Source organism: Somniosus microcephalus, chromosome 6, assembly GCF_052327205.1.
Source record: "Somniosus microcephalus isolate GS21.2 chromosome 6, FLI_Smic_1.0, whole genome shotgun sequence".
Taxonomy (NCBI): Eukaryota; Metazoa; Chordata; class Chondrichthyes; order Squaliformes; family Somniosidae; genus Somniosus; species Somniosus microcephalus.
The window spans coordinates 192,978,978-192,997,605 of NC_140992.1; the positions used below are offsets into that span (position 1 = coordinate 192,978,978).

Consider the following 18,628-nt stretch of genomic DNA (forward strand, 5'->3'; position numbering starts at 1 on the left):
TCTCCTGGTGTGGGAGGGCCCTCCTCTACCACCTCCTCCTCTGTGACTATTCAGCCTTTAGATAGGGCGTTTATTGCATCAATTTCTGCTGCATTTGCTCATGGCCTAAACAAAGCTATAGTTACGGCTCAAGTTAATGGGTTGGAAGTGAAGGCCCTTATAGATACGGGCAGTACTGAGAGTTTTATAAGTCTTCAGTTTGCGAAGGAGAAGCATTTGAAAATTTCGCCTGTTACGTATCAGGTGTGTATGGCTCAGACGACCCTTACTTCACAAATAGCTGGTTGTTGCTTTGTGAAAATGATTCTTCTAGGTAATACGTATACTGATATATGCCTATCTGTTTTGCCTAATCTCTGTGCGGATATTTTGATGGGACATGATGTGCTTCAGTTACACGAGTCTCTTAGTCTTTCATTTGGAGGGACTAAGCCACCTTTATCTATTTGTGGATTAACCTCTTTATCCATTTCTCCATTATCACTTTTTTCCAATTTGATGCCGGATTGTAAGCCAATTGCTACCAAGTCAAGAAGATATAGTAGTCAGGATAGAGAATTTATTAATTCTGAAGTTCAACGTCTCTTATTGGAAGGAATCATTGAACCTAGTTGTTCGCCTTGGCGAGCACAGGTAGTTGTCACGACTAACGAGAGACACAAGAAACGAATGGTGATAGACTATTCCCAAACTATTAATAGGTATACTCAATTAGATGCGTACCCTTTGCCTAAGATTGATGAGCTTATCAATAAAGTATCTCAGTATAAGGTTTTTAGCACTATTGACTTAACAATAGGAATCTGATGATAAGCACTCTTTAAGAAGGATCAACCATATACGGCCTTTGAGGCTGGTGGAAAGCTGTATCAGTTTTGCCGAATACCATTTGGTGTTACTAATGGTGTTGCTTGTTTTCAACGGGCAATGGATGCGGGCAATGGATGCTTTTTATAAGTGATAACTCCCTTTCTCACACCTTTTCATACTTAGATGACATCACAGTGTGTGGCAAATCAAGGGTGGAGCATGATTCTAATTTAAAAAGATTCCTTCAAGCTGCGGAAAAAGTTTGTTTAACTTTTAATAAAGAGAAATGTATCTTTTCGACTACTGAGGTAAATCTATTGGGGTATATTATCTCGGGAAACAAGATTAAACCAGATCCAGAACGTCTGCGACCATTGATTGATTTACCTTGTCCTACTAATTCTAAGGCTTTGCAACGAGTTGTTGGACTGTTTTCTTATTATTCTAATTGGATTGCAAATTTTTCACGGAAGATCCGGCCTCTTATTCGGGTTACGACATATCCTCTATCATGGGAGGCCAGGACATGTTTTGAGAATTTTAAAAAGGATATTTTAGGAGCAGTTGTGCATTCTATTGATGAGCAGGTTCCTTTTGTGATCGAGACGGATGCTTCTGATTTTGCAATTGGGGCAACTCTGAACCAAAATGGAAGACCTGTGGCCTTTTTCTCACGTACTTTGAACAATAGTGAAAAAAGACATTCTTCAATAGAGAAAGAGGCATACGCAATAGTAGAAGCATTGCGTAAATGGAGACATTATTTATCGGGGCGACATTTCACGTTGGTAACTGATCAAAAATCTGTGTCCTTTATGTTTGATGTTAAACATTTTGGAAAGATCAAAAATGATAAAATAATGAGATGGAGGATTGAGTTGGCATGTTACCATTTTGACATAGTTTATCGTCCGGGGAAGGATAATGTTGCTGCTGATGCACTGTCGAGGGCTTATTGTTCTGTGATTCACGGAGATACGCTTATTAATCTTCACAATGCCTTATGTCATCCTGGGGTTACGAGGATGATACACTTCGTACGCAGTAAGAATTTGCCCTTTTCAGTTGAAGACGTCAAGCGGATGACTTCATCATGTTCTATCTGCGCTCGGTGTAAACCGAATTTCTTTAAGCCTCAACGAGCTCATCTTATAAAGGCTATTTCTCCTTTTGAACATTTGAGCGTCGATTTTAAGGGGCCTCTTCCTTCAACTACTCAAAACCGATATATTTTTACTGTTGTGGATGAGTTTTCAAGGTTCCCTTTTGCTTTTCCTTGTGCAGATGTATCAGCTGTTACAGTTATCAAATGTCTGACTCAACTTTTTGTCATCTTTGGGATGCCTGCATATATCCATTCGGATCAGGGAAGTTCTTTTATGTCTTCCCAGTTGAAGGAATACCTTCAGAGTCGGGGAATTTCTACTAGTAGAACTACCCCGTATAATCCCCAGGGTAATGGACAGTGCGAATGATACAATGGGGTGATCTGGAAGGCAGTTATGTTGGCTTTGACATCCCGGAACCTTAAGAATACACAGTGGGAAATGGTACTGCCTGATGCCCTGCATTCCATTAGATCATTGCTTTCAACGGCTACTAATGTGACCCCCCATGAAAGGCTCTTTAACTATCCGCGGAGATCTACTACGGGATATTCGGTACCTTCATGGCTTACTATGCAGGGACCTGTGCTGCTTCGACGCCATGTTAGATTGTCAAAATATGATCCTTTAGTGGAGGAGGTGGAGCTGTTGGAGGCAAATTCCCAATATGCTCATATTCGATTCCAAGATGGGAAAGAAAGTACCGTTTCAATTAAAGACTTGGCTCCTTGTGGTGGCCAGCCCTCTTCTGAGGATATTAACAATAGTCATGATTTAGATAATGTGGATGCTGTTACAGATACTACGAATGTCTGCAATCCGATTGCAGATAATTATACTTCTATTAGTCAGCCCTTGATGGATGTTTATGACCGTCCCAGTTTACCTTCTAATGGGATTTCTAATCCGGAAACCGTTGAAAATCGGGATATGGATAGCCTTCCTGCTGAAGATACTTCTGTGCCTGCTGGTGTGGGAGGGCAAGGAATTTCACCAAGGTTAAGAAGGTCGACACGAACAAGATATCCGGTCGACCGATTGAAAATGGACTTTTAAATTGATAGTAATGTTTTAAAATTGTTGAAATATTATATTATATTGTTTTAGTTGAGAGATACTTAATACTTATGTGCAATGTTATTATTTGTTGTTGTTCACTTAGTATTGTGTCATGTAAACAGTTTTACTCTTGTTGTGCATAGTTTTAGTTGTAAATAATTAATTATAAATTGTAAAGGTTATTTAGGTTGGAGTATATTTTAAAAGGAGGGGTGAATGTGGTGATTATTCCTTGTTTAGTAAAAGTATTGTGATTGGTTGTTTGTTAACTGCCTTGGGATATATGTTGTAATCTCATTGGTAGTTGATGTCACATGATGTGTGGTGGCCACCTTAAATTCACTTCTTTTCCAGCTTTGGTTGGGACTGGATGTGGAAAGATGTGCTGCAGATTTTAAAGTTAATAAAGCCTAGTTTTGGAAGGCAAATCTATTCTTTATTTCAGTAAGAAAGGCCACTTTTCTAAGGTATACCGGTCGAGAGCTCCTGTTAGTTTTGCAGCTACTATCTATAAAACTGCTCCTCCCCCAAGAACCACTACTAAGGTTACAGCTGTCAAGGGTAAAACTGCCCCTCCTCCCATCACAGCTGTTTTTCCCCAAAGTCTGTCCCATGCAGCTATGAAGGTTTCAGTAAATGGACACATTTTGAGTGCACTAATTGCCTCATGCAGCTCTGACAGCTTCATTAGTGAGCGGGCGGTCAGTAAGTTAAAACTGCGTATTTACCCCTCTGACAGGGAAATTGCAATGGCTCTGACGACACTGACCACCAATTCTTCCGGCTTTTGTCTTGTCGACCTTATTCTCAATGGCCGCAGTTATTTCTCCACCCGGCTCGGGGTGCTCAAGAACCTATGCAGTGATGTGCTCCTGGGACAGGATTTCCAGAAACAACACAACACAAAAGACTCACTTTCGAGTTTGGAGGGTCAAAGCCGGAGCTTACTACAGGAAACTTTGTGATATCCGGCACCGACGGGACCGGCGTGTTGCCGATCTATCAAAACTGCCGGACATACAAAGTTAATGTTGAAGCATACGGAGGTTTTCATCTCCGTATCTGACAACAAACACTGTGCAACAGCTTCTAAAGAGTCGGCTGCAGCTGCAAGCGTCTCTAGCTGAAGCTGTTGCTACAGCTACAGACCTTGCAGTGCCTGACTGGGGAAAAAAAAAAACGAGAACTAAAAAAACTTATAGAAAGCGGCTCCTGATTTTTGCCGTTAGATCGAGTATTCCGGACATACAACCTCCGGATAAACCAAAGTTTCCTGTATTTCCAAAGTACCATTTTGTGCGCTTTCGGCGGCTTCCCTCAACGAGCCCTCCTTGTTTGCCAATCTTTCCCCCTGATGTAAGCCCATAGTCACTAAATCAGGACCTTTCAGCCAAGATGATTGATCCTTTATCGAGGCAGAAATCTCTCGCCTTCTAGCTGACGGTATCATTGAGCCATGTTCATCTTCCTGGCGGGCTCAAGTCGTCGTCGTCAAAAGTCCTCTGAAGCAACACAAGAAACGTCTTTGCATCGATTACTCGCAAACTATTAACCAGTACACCGACCTGGATGCCTACCCACTACCACGCATCGATGACATGGTCAATAACCTTGCTAACTACAAGGTATTTTCAACCTTTGATTTAAAGAGCGCATATCATCAAGTACCGTTAAAGGACTCTGACAAAAAGTATACGGCCTTTGAGGCCAATGGTCGGCTTTACCAGTTTTGTCGCCTTCCATTTGGGGTCACCAATGGGGTGGCCGTCTTTCAACAGGCAATGGATAGCCTAGTCAAACAGGGGAACTTAACGGACACTTTTCCATATCTGGATAATATCACCATTGCTGGTCATAACCAGAAGGAGCATGATGCCAACCTCCAGAAATTTTTTGATGTTCTCCGTCGTCGCAACTTAACCTTAAATGAGTCCAAATCTGTGAAATCAGTACCATCAGTCAACATCCTTGACTACTGGGTGGGCAACGGTGTCATCAAACCAGATCCGGAGCGACTTCGTCCGCTTCAGGAGCTCCCTCCCCTTAAGAATCTCGGCTCTCTTTGTCGGGCACTCGGCATGTTCACCTATTATGCGAAATGAATACCCCACTTCTCCGACAAGGTCCAGCCCCTGCTTCACGCAAAGTCATTTCCATTGGAGGCAACGGCTATTTCAGCTTTCAACCTCCTCAAGCGACAACTGGAAAAAGCCACGCTTCGTTCCATTGATGAAAATCTTCCTTTCGTGGTCGAGTGCGATGCATCGGATGTGGTGATCTCTGTTACCTTGAATCAAGGTGGTTGACCCGTTGCATTTCTGTCCAGAACTTTGCAGGGTAGCGAGCTCCATTATCCTCCTGGCGAGAAGGAGGCTACGGCCATCATCGAAGCTGTATGTAAATGGAGTCATTTTCTCGCTCGTCGCCATTTCACACTTATAACCGATCAGCGCTCCGTGGCCTTTATGCTGGATAACTGGATAAGCACTAAGATCAAGAATAACAAAATACAACTCTGGAGGATGGAATTGGCCGCCTTTGGATACACCATACATTATCGACCCGGCAAAGAGAATGTGGCCCCGGATACCCTCACGCGGGCATTCTGCTCTTCTATGTCAACTTCGACTCTTGCGGATCTTCATACTGACTTATGCCATCCTGGCGTTACCCGTATGTTGCACTTTGTGCGATCTAAAAAATCTCCCGTTTTCTACGGAAGATGTGAAAAGAACATGCTCCTCCTGTAGAATTTGTGCGGAATTAAAACTGCAACTCTTCCGTCCATCGGATGGCTCGCTCATACACGCTATGCAGCCTATGCAGCGACTCAGCATTGACTTTAAAGGGCCATTGCCTTACTCAACGCGAAACACCTACTTACTGACTATGGTGAACGAATATTTACACTTTCCCTTTGCTTTCCCCTGTCCCAATACGCTTACTTCCACAGTGATCAAATGCCTTGATCAAGTCTTTTCCCTTTGCGGTATGGCCAATTTCATCCACTCTGATCGGGGTCCCTCCTTCATTTCAAGCAAACTCAAAAGTTCTCTCTCCCAACGGGGAATCGCCACAAGTAAAACGACACCGTACCATCCCATCGGTAACGGACAGGTTGAGAGATACAACGCTATCATTTGGAATGCTGTTCGTCTTGCGCTGAGGTCACGCAACCAACCAGACCAGCAGTGGGAAACTATGCTCCCTGACGTGTTGCATTCCATCAGGTCTCTCCTTTCTACTTCTACCAATGTTGCACCTCACGAGCGATTCTTCAGCATCCAGCGTTGCTCCACCCATGGGACGTCTCTACCGTCATGGTTGGCAGCTCCTGGCCCCGTGCTGCTCCGAAGATTCTAAAAGAGTCTAAAAACGATCCTCTCGTCGACGAGGTAGAACTCACGGACGTCAACCCCACGTACACGCCGGAAGTCCGCTGTTTCGCTTTGGGACCTGGCTCCCTGTCCAGCCGGTTCCACGGACCCAACTGATAGAGGGACCCACGGGGATGATGCCGACACTCTGCGCTCCCCCGAAGATGACGCCCTACCTGGGACATCGAGAGATCTGCCAGCTGCCGAGCGCTCCCCGTGGGATGGCCACCCGAGGCCAGGACGCCGGTCAATCCCTGGCTATCAAACAGGATGAAACCAGTTCTGCGCCTGTGGGGACCCGCACCCGGAGTCACGATCTCCCCAGCCTCCCTTGGGTCGATCAGAGCAACACAGGCCCTGTCGATCCACCGGTACGGATCAAGCGGCCCAGGGACCAAGACACGTTCCAGGGAGACGTGCCTTCTAGCCATAAAAAAAATCTACAAGACTGCGGCTATTCGTGGTCCGCCTAATCCGTTAAGAGGAAGTCGTCGGACTTCCAAATCTTTTAGGCAGGAAGAATGTTATAAATCTCATCTTCAAGAAACTACTCATGAAATAACGCTGGACGGCCAGCTGGTGGCACCAGCCAAGGAGTATAAATACTCGGGTGTGGGCCCAGCTTGACAGGGACATTTTGTAAGACAAGGAACTAGTGAAGTACAACTAGACCTCCATGTTCTGAAACAAGTCGATTAAAGCCTTGCGTTATGCTCAAACCAAGTGCGTAGTGAGATTTATTACGTCAACCTCCATCCCCCACCAGGATGGCCTGAGGGCGCTCCGTTTCTTCCTTGAACAGAGGCCCAACCAGTCCCCATCCACCACCACCCTCCTCCGCCTGGCTGAACTTGTTCTCACATTGAACAACTTCTCCTTTGACTCCACTCATTTCCTCCAAATTAAAGGTGTTGCTATGGGTACCCGCATGGGTCCTAGCTATGCCTGCCTTTTCGTGGGATATGTGGAACACTCTTTGTTCCAGTCCTACTCGGGTCCCCTCCCTCACATCTTTTTCCGGTACACTGATGACTGTATTGGTGCCGTTTCCTGCTCTCGCCCTGAACTAGACAATTTAATTCACTTTGCCTCCAATTTCCACCCTTCCCTCACCTTCACTTGGTCCATCTTGACTCTTCCCTTCCCTTCCCTGACTTCTCCGTTTCCATCTCTGGGGATAGGTTATTAACCAACATTCACTACAAGCCCACTGACTCCCACAGCTACCTGGACTACACCTCCACCCACCCCGCCTCCTGTAAGGACTCTATTCCATTCTCCCAGTTTCTCCGTCTCCGCCGCATCTGCTCCGACGATGCCACCTTCCACACCAGTGCTTCCGACATGTCTTCCTTTTTCCTCAACCGAGGATTCTCTTCTACCGTGGTTGACACGGCCCTCGACCGTGTCCGTTCTATCTCCCGCACTTCTGCCCTCATCCCTGCCCCTCCCTCCTGGAACCACGATAGGGTTCCCCTTGTCCTCACCTTACACCCCACCAGCCTCCACATTCAACGAATCATCCTCCGCCATTTCCGCCACCTCCAACGTGATCCCACCACCAAACGCATCTTCCCCTCCCCTCCCCTTTTAGCATTCCGCAGGGACCGCTCCCTCCGAGACACCCTAGTCCACTCCTCTATCAGTCCCAGCACCCCTTCCCCTTTGCCCGGCACCTTCCCGTGAAAGCGCAGGAGATGCAACACCTGCCCTTATACCTCCCCCCTTCCCACTGTCCAGGGCCCCAAACACCCCTTCCAGGTGAAACAGCGATTTACTTGTACTTCTTGCAAACTAGTATACTGTATTCGCTGCTCACAATGTGGTCTCCTCTACATTAGGGAGACCAAACGCAGATTGGGTGACCGCTTTGCGGAACACCTCCGTTCAGTCCGTAAGGGTGACCCCGAGCTTCCGGTCGCCTGTTATTTCAATTCACCGCTCCATTCCCACTCGAAGACCTCACCGTCCTTGGCCTCTTGCATTGTTCCACGGAAGCTCCGCGTAAGCTCGAGGAACAGCACCTCATTTTCCGATTAGGCACTTTACAGCCTTCCGGACTCAATATCGAGTTCAACAATTTCAGATCATAACCTCGGCCCCCATCATATTTTTATATATTTTTTATCCACACTTTTGGTTTGTGCCTTTTCCTTTTTTTTTCTCTCTCCCACATGGCAGCTGTCTTTCATTCTGCCAGCGCATTTCACACTTCATCTAGAGCCATCCTTTGTCTCTTTACTTGTCCTATTACCATCTCGTCTCGCCTTGAATATCTCTTAATGCCTCCTCACCCCTCCCAAACCTTCCCTTTTGTTCTTTCATCCCCCTCCCCCATTTCCCAGCCCCCTACTTGCTTCTTAATCTGTTTAATTTCCTGCTTTTTTTTCTCAGTCCTGATGAAGGGTCTTCAACCTGAAACGTTGACTCTGTTTCTCTCTCCACGGATGTTGCCTGGCCTGTTGAGTTTTTCCAGCGTTTTCTGTTGTTATTTCTGCTTATTGTTTACCTGCCTTCTTCGTTACCGTGTCTTGACTTCACCTTCTGTGTATCGGCCTCTTGTTTACCTACCTCGTGTGCACCTGTGTCTAAACTTTGCCTCCTGTGTATCTGTGTCCCCACTCTAGGTTACGTGTACAAGCCTCATATGTGTCCATGTCTCTACCCTACCTCCTGTGTACCTGTCTCCGATGTACCGATGTCTCAAATCTGCTTTCTATGTACTGGTATCTTGACCGCACCTCCTGTCCACCTGCTTCTCGATCCCAGCTCCTGTATACCTGTGTTTATGCAGCTCATGTCCAGGAGTTCATTGTTTTCCTTCAGTTTATAATCCAGGAACCTCTTCTCTAGAACAGTAGAAAAACAATTGCTTCAATTTGCAGCAGTCTTAAAAGTTATGAGTTATTAGTACCAGATCTAGTAATATAACATTTCTCTTTTTTTTGCTCATTTTCTCACCCATTTACCCCTCCTGACTCCTGCTGAGCTACGGTTCCTTGGGTGCAAGCACCTTCCACTACCTCACCCATGGGTGAGAACAGAATAAGTTTGGGCATAGCTTCACGTGGTCATTTTTATGTGTGAGCTTAGTTAGGATCTGCAGACTATCCTTCCATGATGGTTATCACAGTCAAGCTCAATCATATCCTTGTCCAATTTCTGCACATGTACACTTCTTAGTGATCAGGAGCAGGAATCCTGCTCAACTTCCCTTTCTAAACCAGCAGTGATAAGGCCAATTGTAGCATGCTGACTGAGATCAGTATGGACTGGGGAATCGAACCTGCAACCATCCTGGTCTGTATAGCTCAGCAACTCAATGGACAAGCTCTCCAAGTCATCAGGGAGTCCAAGACACATGACATTTTCATAAGAGGGCACATATTGGGGGAATGGTGGTTTCCAGAAAATAAACTACCAAGAGGCACTGGGGCGCATTATGCACAAGTAATATGGGGTCCCCATAAACAGTTTAAAGGGGTAAACATGCATGGGTTTGGAGTCTCTGAGAACTGCTTTACAGTTTCAATTCTCTATGTTGAATCTTATAACAGACATTTTCCCTGGCCTTAACCTAAGTTCCATTACAGATAGAGGAGGCGAGCTCCTCATTAAAGAGGAAGGAAAGTTTAGGGAGAGTTTTTGTTTTACAGTGCTCACCCTTTTTTAAAATGGAATTTCACATATTCATGCCATACAATTTCTTTGACTTTTTTTCCAAAAGTTAAACTTTATTACTGGCATGAAGGTTCCAAAGTAGGGTCTCCCACATGCTGGGCTGGTATAGTGACATGAAATACAGTTAATGCCTCTGTGCGTCCTGGAGCTACTACATTGACAACAGTGGGGAGTGGGACTTAAAACCAGGAGCAGGATAGGAAATCTGCAATCCATTTGTTGCAGAGAATGGCACAATCTTGGCATCCACAAGGAGGCAAGAACCAGATGAATCTGATCCCAGGAGGGAAATAAAAACAATCACACAATGCATGCAAGGCTTGCACAGTTTTAAAACTGACCTTTCCCAGTAAACAATGGGGCAATCTGTTATGTGATGGATAAATGATAGCGGAACTATTGCTTTTCATCTCAGAGTTTGTAATAAGTTACAATTACATTCAGTTTGAAGGCTGATGTACAAGAAATAGATTTTGTGTCCACTTTAAATAAGAAAATCATTATCCTGGCTGCAATATATATTGTGGATTAGAGTACCTCTGAATCCAACTGAATCTCAGCTCTGATGTGCAGTTAAGCCATCTCAAACTAGAGTGAAGGAAGCTACGGCATATTGCTGATTTAGTTCTGGTTTGAATTCAAACCACCTGTACGTTTGGGTCCTGCATTCACTACCATAAATGCATTACACAATGATCCACACAATGTTATTGTGCTATGTATTATAGAATGATACGCACATATCCCAACAGATTTAAACACTTTTAGTGCCACCAGTGTAACTGGTCCGAAGGAAGTATTCCATTTCTCGATACAAGGCGGTAATATAGTCATGAAACAAAAGGACTTCCAATCACTAGCTTTCCAAAGTGCCAACTCACTCCAAATGAGAAAAACACACCCATTTGCAAATTGGTCTCACGTGCATTCTCCAGATCACTGGTCAGTGCCTTAATCTGTTCCTTCTGTGAGATCACCTGTACAAGAGAATCAAAACATATAAATAGCTTCATCAGCCACTAGCCCAGTTCCACCAGTCTTTTCTGTAACTAACACTTCTGAAATGTAGTCACTGTTGTAATGTAGGAAACACGCAGCCAATTTGCGCACAGCAAGGTCCCACAAACAGCGCAGAGATAATGACCAGATAATCTGTTTTGGTGATGTTGGTTGAGGGATAAATATTGGCCAGGAGAACTCCCCATCTATTTTAAATAGTGCCATGGGATCTTTCATTTCCACCTGAGCAAGCAAGTGGAGCCTTGGTTTAATGTCTCATCTGAAAGACGGATTAAAGCAGACAAAAGTTAAATTATTTTTTTTACCCAAATACAAAAGCATCAACTGGGGTTCCCCTCCTGGTTATCCAGTGATCCCCTAGCTGGAAGGTGTGGGTGTGTGGACATCAAGGAGGACAGAACTGGGCTCTGCTTTGATGGTTCCCACTAATCGTCTAGAATCACACATGGCCACTTGTGCAGTTCATTCTGATGGAACTGTACCTCAGCAGGAGTCACTATTATCAGGAGAGCAAGGAAGGAAAGGGGATAAATCTGGAATAAAACCCTCCATTGTTGCACCATTTTACAGGTTTCTTCCTGTGGACAACCTGGGCTGCCAGCATATGAATCATACCTGAGTTCTTAAAGCTGTGATCTCGTGCAACAGTCTGGTCATGCAAACAGCTTGGGCCTGATAAGCAGCCAGTGACTTGTCTCTCCTATGGAAAAACACACAATGTGGTGTAAAAGGTAGAGGTGCCAGAAGATACTGTCACAGTCATAACAGAGCAAATACAACCAGTCTTAAAACAGTCAATACTTCCACTCTCAATGTACCACTTCAGCTATAGAGACAGGCAGCAGTGGAGCACCAGTTTCTTTTTCTGACTATAGGCATAAGAACTCTGTAGAAAATAGCCATCTGCTTAGAAAACTCCATCTAATGAATGTATTTTAAAAGCTGGGGTAACATTTGAGGTCAGTGCTGCACCCTGGTACCACGCTCCTACAGGCTAGAGGAAAAAGGTTAAAAGAAGTTGAAATTTACACCCCACTTATGATTTCACCTTCTCCAATGTACAATTATAACAAATGATTAGGCAGACCAGATCAGTTTATAAATCTCAAAGCAGCTTGGGCTTTCCCACTATCCAGTGTTAGGAGTTCAAGCAAGTACAGAATTCAATGGTGAACAAGTTTACGCAGAATTACATGGAATTTACAGCATAGAACCAGGCCATTCAGCCCAACCAGTCTATGCCGCCGTTTATGCTCCCCCACTAGCCTCCGCCACCCTACTTCATCTAACCCTATCAGCATATCCTTCCATTCCTTTGTTCCTCATGTACTTATCTAGCTTCCCCTGAAATGCATCTATGCTATTCATCTCAACTAACTTCCAGTTTAAGACTGGAACTTTGTACAGAAGTGACTCGTATACAGTCCATGCAGGCTCACCACTTCTGAACAGTTCCAGAAAACAGCACATGCAAGAGTGCTGCATGGGACTGCACACAAGAGATTGCATGGGGAGTCTGTGGGTGTAGGCTTAGTCATACCACTAGTAACTCTCCAGACTATACCCAAGTTCTTATCATGAGCTTTATTAACTCTCCTGTTATGTATTGTGTGTTCTCCTCCCACCTCAATGGCGCCTCTCAGGGCCACAGGTTCGCCGGTATACGTCTTTAGCACAATGTTTGTTGGCTGAAGGGTAAGATGCTTTAGCATTTTGTTGTAGACAGTGTCTGAAACAAGGGATACAGCTGCGCCTGTGTCCACCTCCATCCGCACTGATTGTCCCTTCACCAGTGGTGACACCCAGTAGCCATTTGAACCACCTGCAACTGTCAGTATGTGCACCTCTTCCTCCTCAGAGGTGTCGCTCCCCTCTGTTTTGCTTGTTTCATCATACTGCACTGAATGAACACTCTTTTTCCTCTCTTGTCCAAATACAGACATTTTGCTTCCATGCTTCCCAGCTCTGTCTGTTCTTTTTTTACCTCTACAGGCACATTCAATGTGACCCTTTTTGCCACAATTTCGGCATTCCAGCTCCGTACACCAGCAGTCATTAGCGTGATGGCCCGTTTTCCCACAACGGTAACATGTGCCGTTCCGCGCACCTTTAGGCTAAGACGACACCTTGTGAACTCTCCCTGTTGAACTCAACTGGTGAGCCTCCTTTTCCGCCATCTCCATGGAGACACTAACTTCAATGGCCTTTTCAAGAGTAAGGTTGTCCTTAGTAAGAAGGCGATTCTGTGTGGCTGCACTTTGCAGACCACACACAAGTCTGTCTCTAATGGTGTCATTCAGCACCTTCTTGAACTCGCAGTGTTCTGACAACCTTTTTAAAGCAGCAATAAACATCGTCACTGATTCCCCCTCCTCTTGATTCCGTTTGTGAAATCTAAATCTCTCAGCAATAACCAGAGGTTTTGGTGAAAAATGTGCTCCAAGAATTTCCACTAGTTGCTTATATGTTTTAGTTCCTGGCTTATCTGGCTGCACAAGGCTGCGAAGTAAATTGAATGTCTTCGGCCCCATTACACTCAAAAAGGTAGGCACGACCTTTTCGTTTGCCACCGCATTCGCCAATACAAAATAGTCAAAACGTTCCGTATAAGCGCTCCATTGCTCCACATTTTCATCAAAATCACCGATGTTTCCTAATATAGTAGCCATCTCACGTTTCAAATTAAAATTCCTGTTTACTCACTGCACCTGTAACATTAATGTGATGCTGCAATCTCTGTTCCGAGTGTTTTGTAGTCGAAAACAAGAAAGTTCCCACAACACAGATTCATCCGATCCTCGTCGCCACTTTGTTGTGTCGGTTCCTTTTTGCCTAGACACAATTAGAACTCAAAACTCAGAGATTCAAACATGAACTTCCCTTTCCCTTCGAATAAAGCACTTCATGTTTGAATTTCTGAGTTCTGAGTTCTAATTGTGTCTAGGCAAAAAGGTACCAACGCAACATCTCCCACCAGTGACACACCAGGTACGTTGTCATCGCCCCCCATCCCCCTCTAAGTGATGGCAAAATCGAACACCCCTCTTGCTTGCAGTCATTAGGGGAGCAGCATCAGGTGGCAGTAACAAAGCAATCCTAAATAACTGGTGTAAGGGTGAGAGAAGGCAAGAGGCGGCCAAGGCTTACCCACACATACATTTCCACATATACAAACATTTACTAACCAGAGTTCCAGCTGCAGTTCCATCTGCTTCTGGTCTACATTAAAGCCTGGGTCAAAAACATCCTTTCCTGAAAGTGAAGAATGGAAAAACGGGAACTGACTGACAAGTTGTAAAATAATGTCCTAGTGCAAATAGCACTGATAAGCTTTTTTAAAAAAAAAATCAATCTCTGCATTCTCACAGTTATTGTCTTCTATTTTATTTACCACTCCATTTTTAAATGTTTCTTTCTGTGCTGCACATTCTGATATAAAGAGTGGGTTTTTTTGTCTTTGGTTTTATATGGCTTTGGAATAGCTAGGGGTAAAATGGATGCTGGTCTCTCTAGATATAAAATGAAAGACAGAGACACTCAGTCTGCAGGAAACAGCTTTGATGGCTTAGATGATTTACATGAGTTAAGGTATGCAGCTTGACAGACGGAGATGTAATTTCTCCGATACTCCATCCTTGAAGTGCAAGGGAAGAAACACAACTATTAAAAGCGGTCATGTTTCCTGATTTCCTTTAAGGTGAAAGTCACATTGTAGTAATTGGAGGGGTGATACTGTGTCCACCTGTAGCATTTCTGGAAGACACTTACGACTTCATATCACAGACCAAATCCTCTCCCTACAGTAGAAGATTAGATTATGTAATGTAGAAAAGTTGCTGCAGAAACCTAAGGGGGTGTAAAAATGGTGGCAGATATCTCTCTTGGATGAGCCCATTCTGAAGGTGACAAAGTGTTAAGACAGAAATGGGAGTGAGGTGTTGGACCAGAGGAGTCATAGTACTCCTGCTTAAAATTAGTCAATACCACATGCGCTAAATCTTTGCAGAGAAATAAGCATTTCAGCTGCATTGCATGGTGCTAATTATTCTTCTCGAACATTGACAATCAATTTCTTTGAAGGAGGATTTGAAACAAATATAAGAGCCACAGACTCTCCTTGAAATTACTTCGGAACGTCATCAGCTATTTGAATTAGGTATTGAATTATACTTTGCACCCACAAAGTCTTCACAAAATAGAGCCAATTTCTGACATGAAGATTACAAGGCATGTAATTTAGTTGTCCAGTGGTGATTCACATTGTTGTCTCAACACACTGTGCATTGGGTTTTTACAGGATAGTCACTTATACAGACCCCTAAAATCAAGCTTAAGGACCAGGAAACAGACGCCTGATTAACACACTTTATTTACACAACACAACCCATTACATGCAGTGCCCATGAGATTGGTATCGATAGAACTCACGTGCAACAGACTCATCAGGAAAATTGCAAGCACGCTGTCCTAACTGCTCATGCTAGCCTCAGCAAGACGAGATTGAAGTCCTTACGGAGCCCTGGTGTGTTGTATCTTTTATAGGGTTAATCACGTCCTTCTAATGTGATGCTATTACGTCAACACCGTCTACCTAATATGTGAGTACGTTAGTCTATTATGTCACCGCATTGAGTGATGGTCATTATATAATTCCTTTTAGCATGTCTGTGCAACGTTACCTATCTCTTGTCCATTGTTCCCTCTGTGGCCCATCCTTCACTGTCTCATCTATTCTTGAGATTTCTCCATTCTTTGGGCTAGAAATTTGTTATAGCCAAGAAATGGTCAGTGTTTAGACTAAAAAGTAAGTAGTGCCAGTTGAAAATCATCTAGGCTGCACGCAAAATTCGTCCTCACTCCTCATTAAAATGATTGCAGTCATGATTCTAGTCGAAAAGCTCAAGCTCATTGGTGTTGCACTGAAAAGATGGACCAATATTGGGGGCAGTCTAAATGCAAGTAACGATTGCCACAGGCTTGTTTCACTACTTAAAGGGGAGGTTCATTGATGCTGCGGCACCTCATTCTCAGCATTGTTGGGTGCGCAGCTGCCTCAACAACCATAAGAAGGAGGACAAGGAGAATGAGTACTTATTTACAAATCCTTATGGCAGGTCTCCACCCCAGGGATCAGGTACAGAGGTTTTCCAAGAAAGCTTTGGAGGCATTGGTTTTAGCGGTGGAGAGGGGGCAGGCGGTCCTGTACCCCCGAACTGGCAGGAGTTCCTTGCCACAAGAATTCATGTCAAATGTGTGATATGTTTATAAATACATTTATTAATGGTGATTGGAATATTTTGTGGTCTCTCTCATTTCACCTTTGTGCCCATGAGGACGCTGTGATATGGCATGAGACGGGGATTGTATGAAGGGGAGGTGGTGAGCTACGGGGATCTGGGGTTTAATTCATGCGAATCGAAGTCTGATGAGCCGGTCACGGACAGCCCGCCCAGAAAGCCGATTGTCTCGCTGCGTCCGCCCTCCCTCCTGTTCCTCCTCCTTCTCCTCGTCCTCCTGAGGTAATCCTGCAATCCCGCAGCCCCCATGACTGTGAGGAAGTGTTGTGAGCGGACACCTTTAACAAGTAATGAGTGACTTCTGCACTTGAATCAACACTCCCTGTCACCAAAAAAACTTGAGATAACTAAAGAAAGCTGTTTCAGTTGCAGGAAGTAGCAAACAGGCACTGAAACTGCAGAACCATGTTAGTTGGAGCTGATTGGGGATGGTACCTTTAAATATCGCTGCTGCAGCCTGCTTCCTGCTGGTAGACGCCAGCTCTCCCTGTCTTTGTTCTGCGCTGCTGTTAAGGTAAGTGGCTATAACGAAGTTCGGAGATCGGACGTCCAGTGAGCATTGCGCACACACACTGACGTCATGATCTTCGTGATGGCGAGGTCCCTGGCAATCGAGTTTACCGGCAATGTTTCCGGCAACACCGATATGGCATGTTTCGCTGGAACCAGCATCAGCTGCCGTTATGGCTGTCAACGGCATTTTAGCGCCATCTTGTGGTGCTAACATCTGGCGCAAACCACACGAATTTTTCCCCTTTTGTGTTTCCATATTCCATATAGTCTCCTGATCATAAGGTCCTATGCCTAGTACATCTTGTGTCTGTTCTTGCAGACTGTTAATGATTTAATGTCACCAGGTTGTAACCCGGTCCTGTATGTAACCTCTCAAAACTACTTACTCTACAGATTTTAGTTTAATATGTATGAGTGCTTTAGTATTAAGAAATGCTTATTAAAATTATTAGAACTATTGGGTTTTTCTATTTGGCCTACCTATCCTAAAATTGGTTCCTTACTCGTAATTCCCCAATTAATTCCCCACCTCGGCTAGCTCATCTGGACAAGACACAATGGGGGGGGGGGGGGGGGGGCGGGCGGGAATTGTCACCCCCAAAAACAGGTGGATTGGGGTAAGTTGGGATGTTAAAATGTTAAAAATTTGAATCCCGACCCCAACCTGCCCACTTCCGGAGGCATGAGGCGGGTTGGCAATTTAAATATTATAATGAGGCTGGGAGCCTCACATTTAACCTCCATTTTAAATTTAACCCTGCCTGGCCGAGCCTCGGGAAACCCGGCGGCTAAATAATAATAATAATCAACTTTATTGTCATTGTTAGTGCACAAGTGCAGTACAACGAAATGTAGGCTTGCGGCTCCCGAGAGTGTACATTTAGATTAAGACATTTAAACATTCAACATACATTTGGCTTGTAATACATTAACATAAACATAACCATAATAAAGTGCATTGGCAGATGTGCAGGCTTTAGAGTTTATTTGTGGAGTTCAGTAGGATGACAGCCCTGGGAAAGAAGCTGTTCCTAAATCTGGTCATACGGGTGCGAATGCATCTGTAGCGTCTCCCAGATGGCAGGAGGGCGAACAGACTGTGGCTGGGGTGGGTAGGGTCTTTGATGATGGACCGTGACCCTCCGTAAACAGCGTTTCTGGTATATGTGCTCTATGGTCGGTAGCCGGGTGCCGGTAATGCGTTGGGCAGTTTTGACTACCTGCTGCAGGGCTTTCCGGTCATAGTAGCTACAGCTGCCATACCATACTGTGATACAGTTCGTCAGGATGCTCTCTATTGTGCAGCGGTAAAAGTTAGAGAGGATCAGGGGTGACAGGTTACATCCCTTCAGGAGGCAAGTGCTTTTCCACTTACCTGCTAGATCCAGCTTACCTGCTTCACCACCACCCCCCACCTCACCCCATGATCGGACAACGCCCCCCACCCCCGAACATTCTGATCTCCCCCCTGATGTGGCCTCTGGACTTTGATCATCCCAGCCTACGATCTCACCAATTTTGTCCGGCTCATAACTCCTGATCTTCTAGCCCCTACCCGCAACCCCCCCACCCCGACCTGCATGAGGTTGCCCAGCTCACAACTCCCAATCTTCCTCCCCCTGCTCCGGCCTCCACGACGTCTCCCGGCTCACGACTCCTGATCTTCCTCTCCCTGCTCTGGTCTCCCCTGGCTCACGACTCCCTACCTCCCTGATCTCCCCTGGCTCACTACTCCCAATCTTCTCTGCCCCCCCCACCCCACAGC

The 18,628-nt window shown here is 45.0% G+C and overlaps 1 protein-coding gene across 2 annotated transcripts in view; it reads right to left on the minus strand.

The window, feature by feature from the left end:
• The window catches only part of LOC147116298 (uncharacterized), a 313,953-nt gene that overhangs the window by 33,777 nt on the left and 261,548 nt on the right, over positions 1 to 18,628 (minus strand). For both annotated transcript variants that reach the window (XM_085991139.1, XM_085991138.1), the window contains exons 8-11: positions 14,239 to 14,305; positions 11,669 to 11,753; positions 10,935 to 11,010; positions 9,133 to 9,201 (exon numbers count right to left, since the gene is read on the minus strand). In XM_085991139.1, coding sequence (XP_085847265.1) covers positions 9,133 to 9,201; positions 10,935 to 11,010; positions 11,669 to 11,753; positions 14,239 to 14,305 — 297 coding nt within the window. The remainder of the gene's footprint in view (positions 1 to 9,132; positions 9,202 to 10,934; positions 11,011 to 11,668; positions 11,754 to 14,238; positions 14,306 to 18,628) is intronic.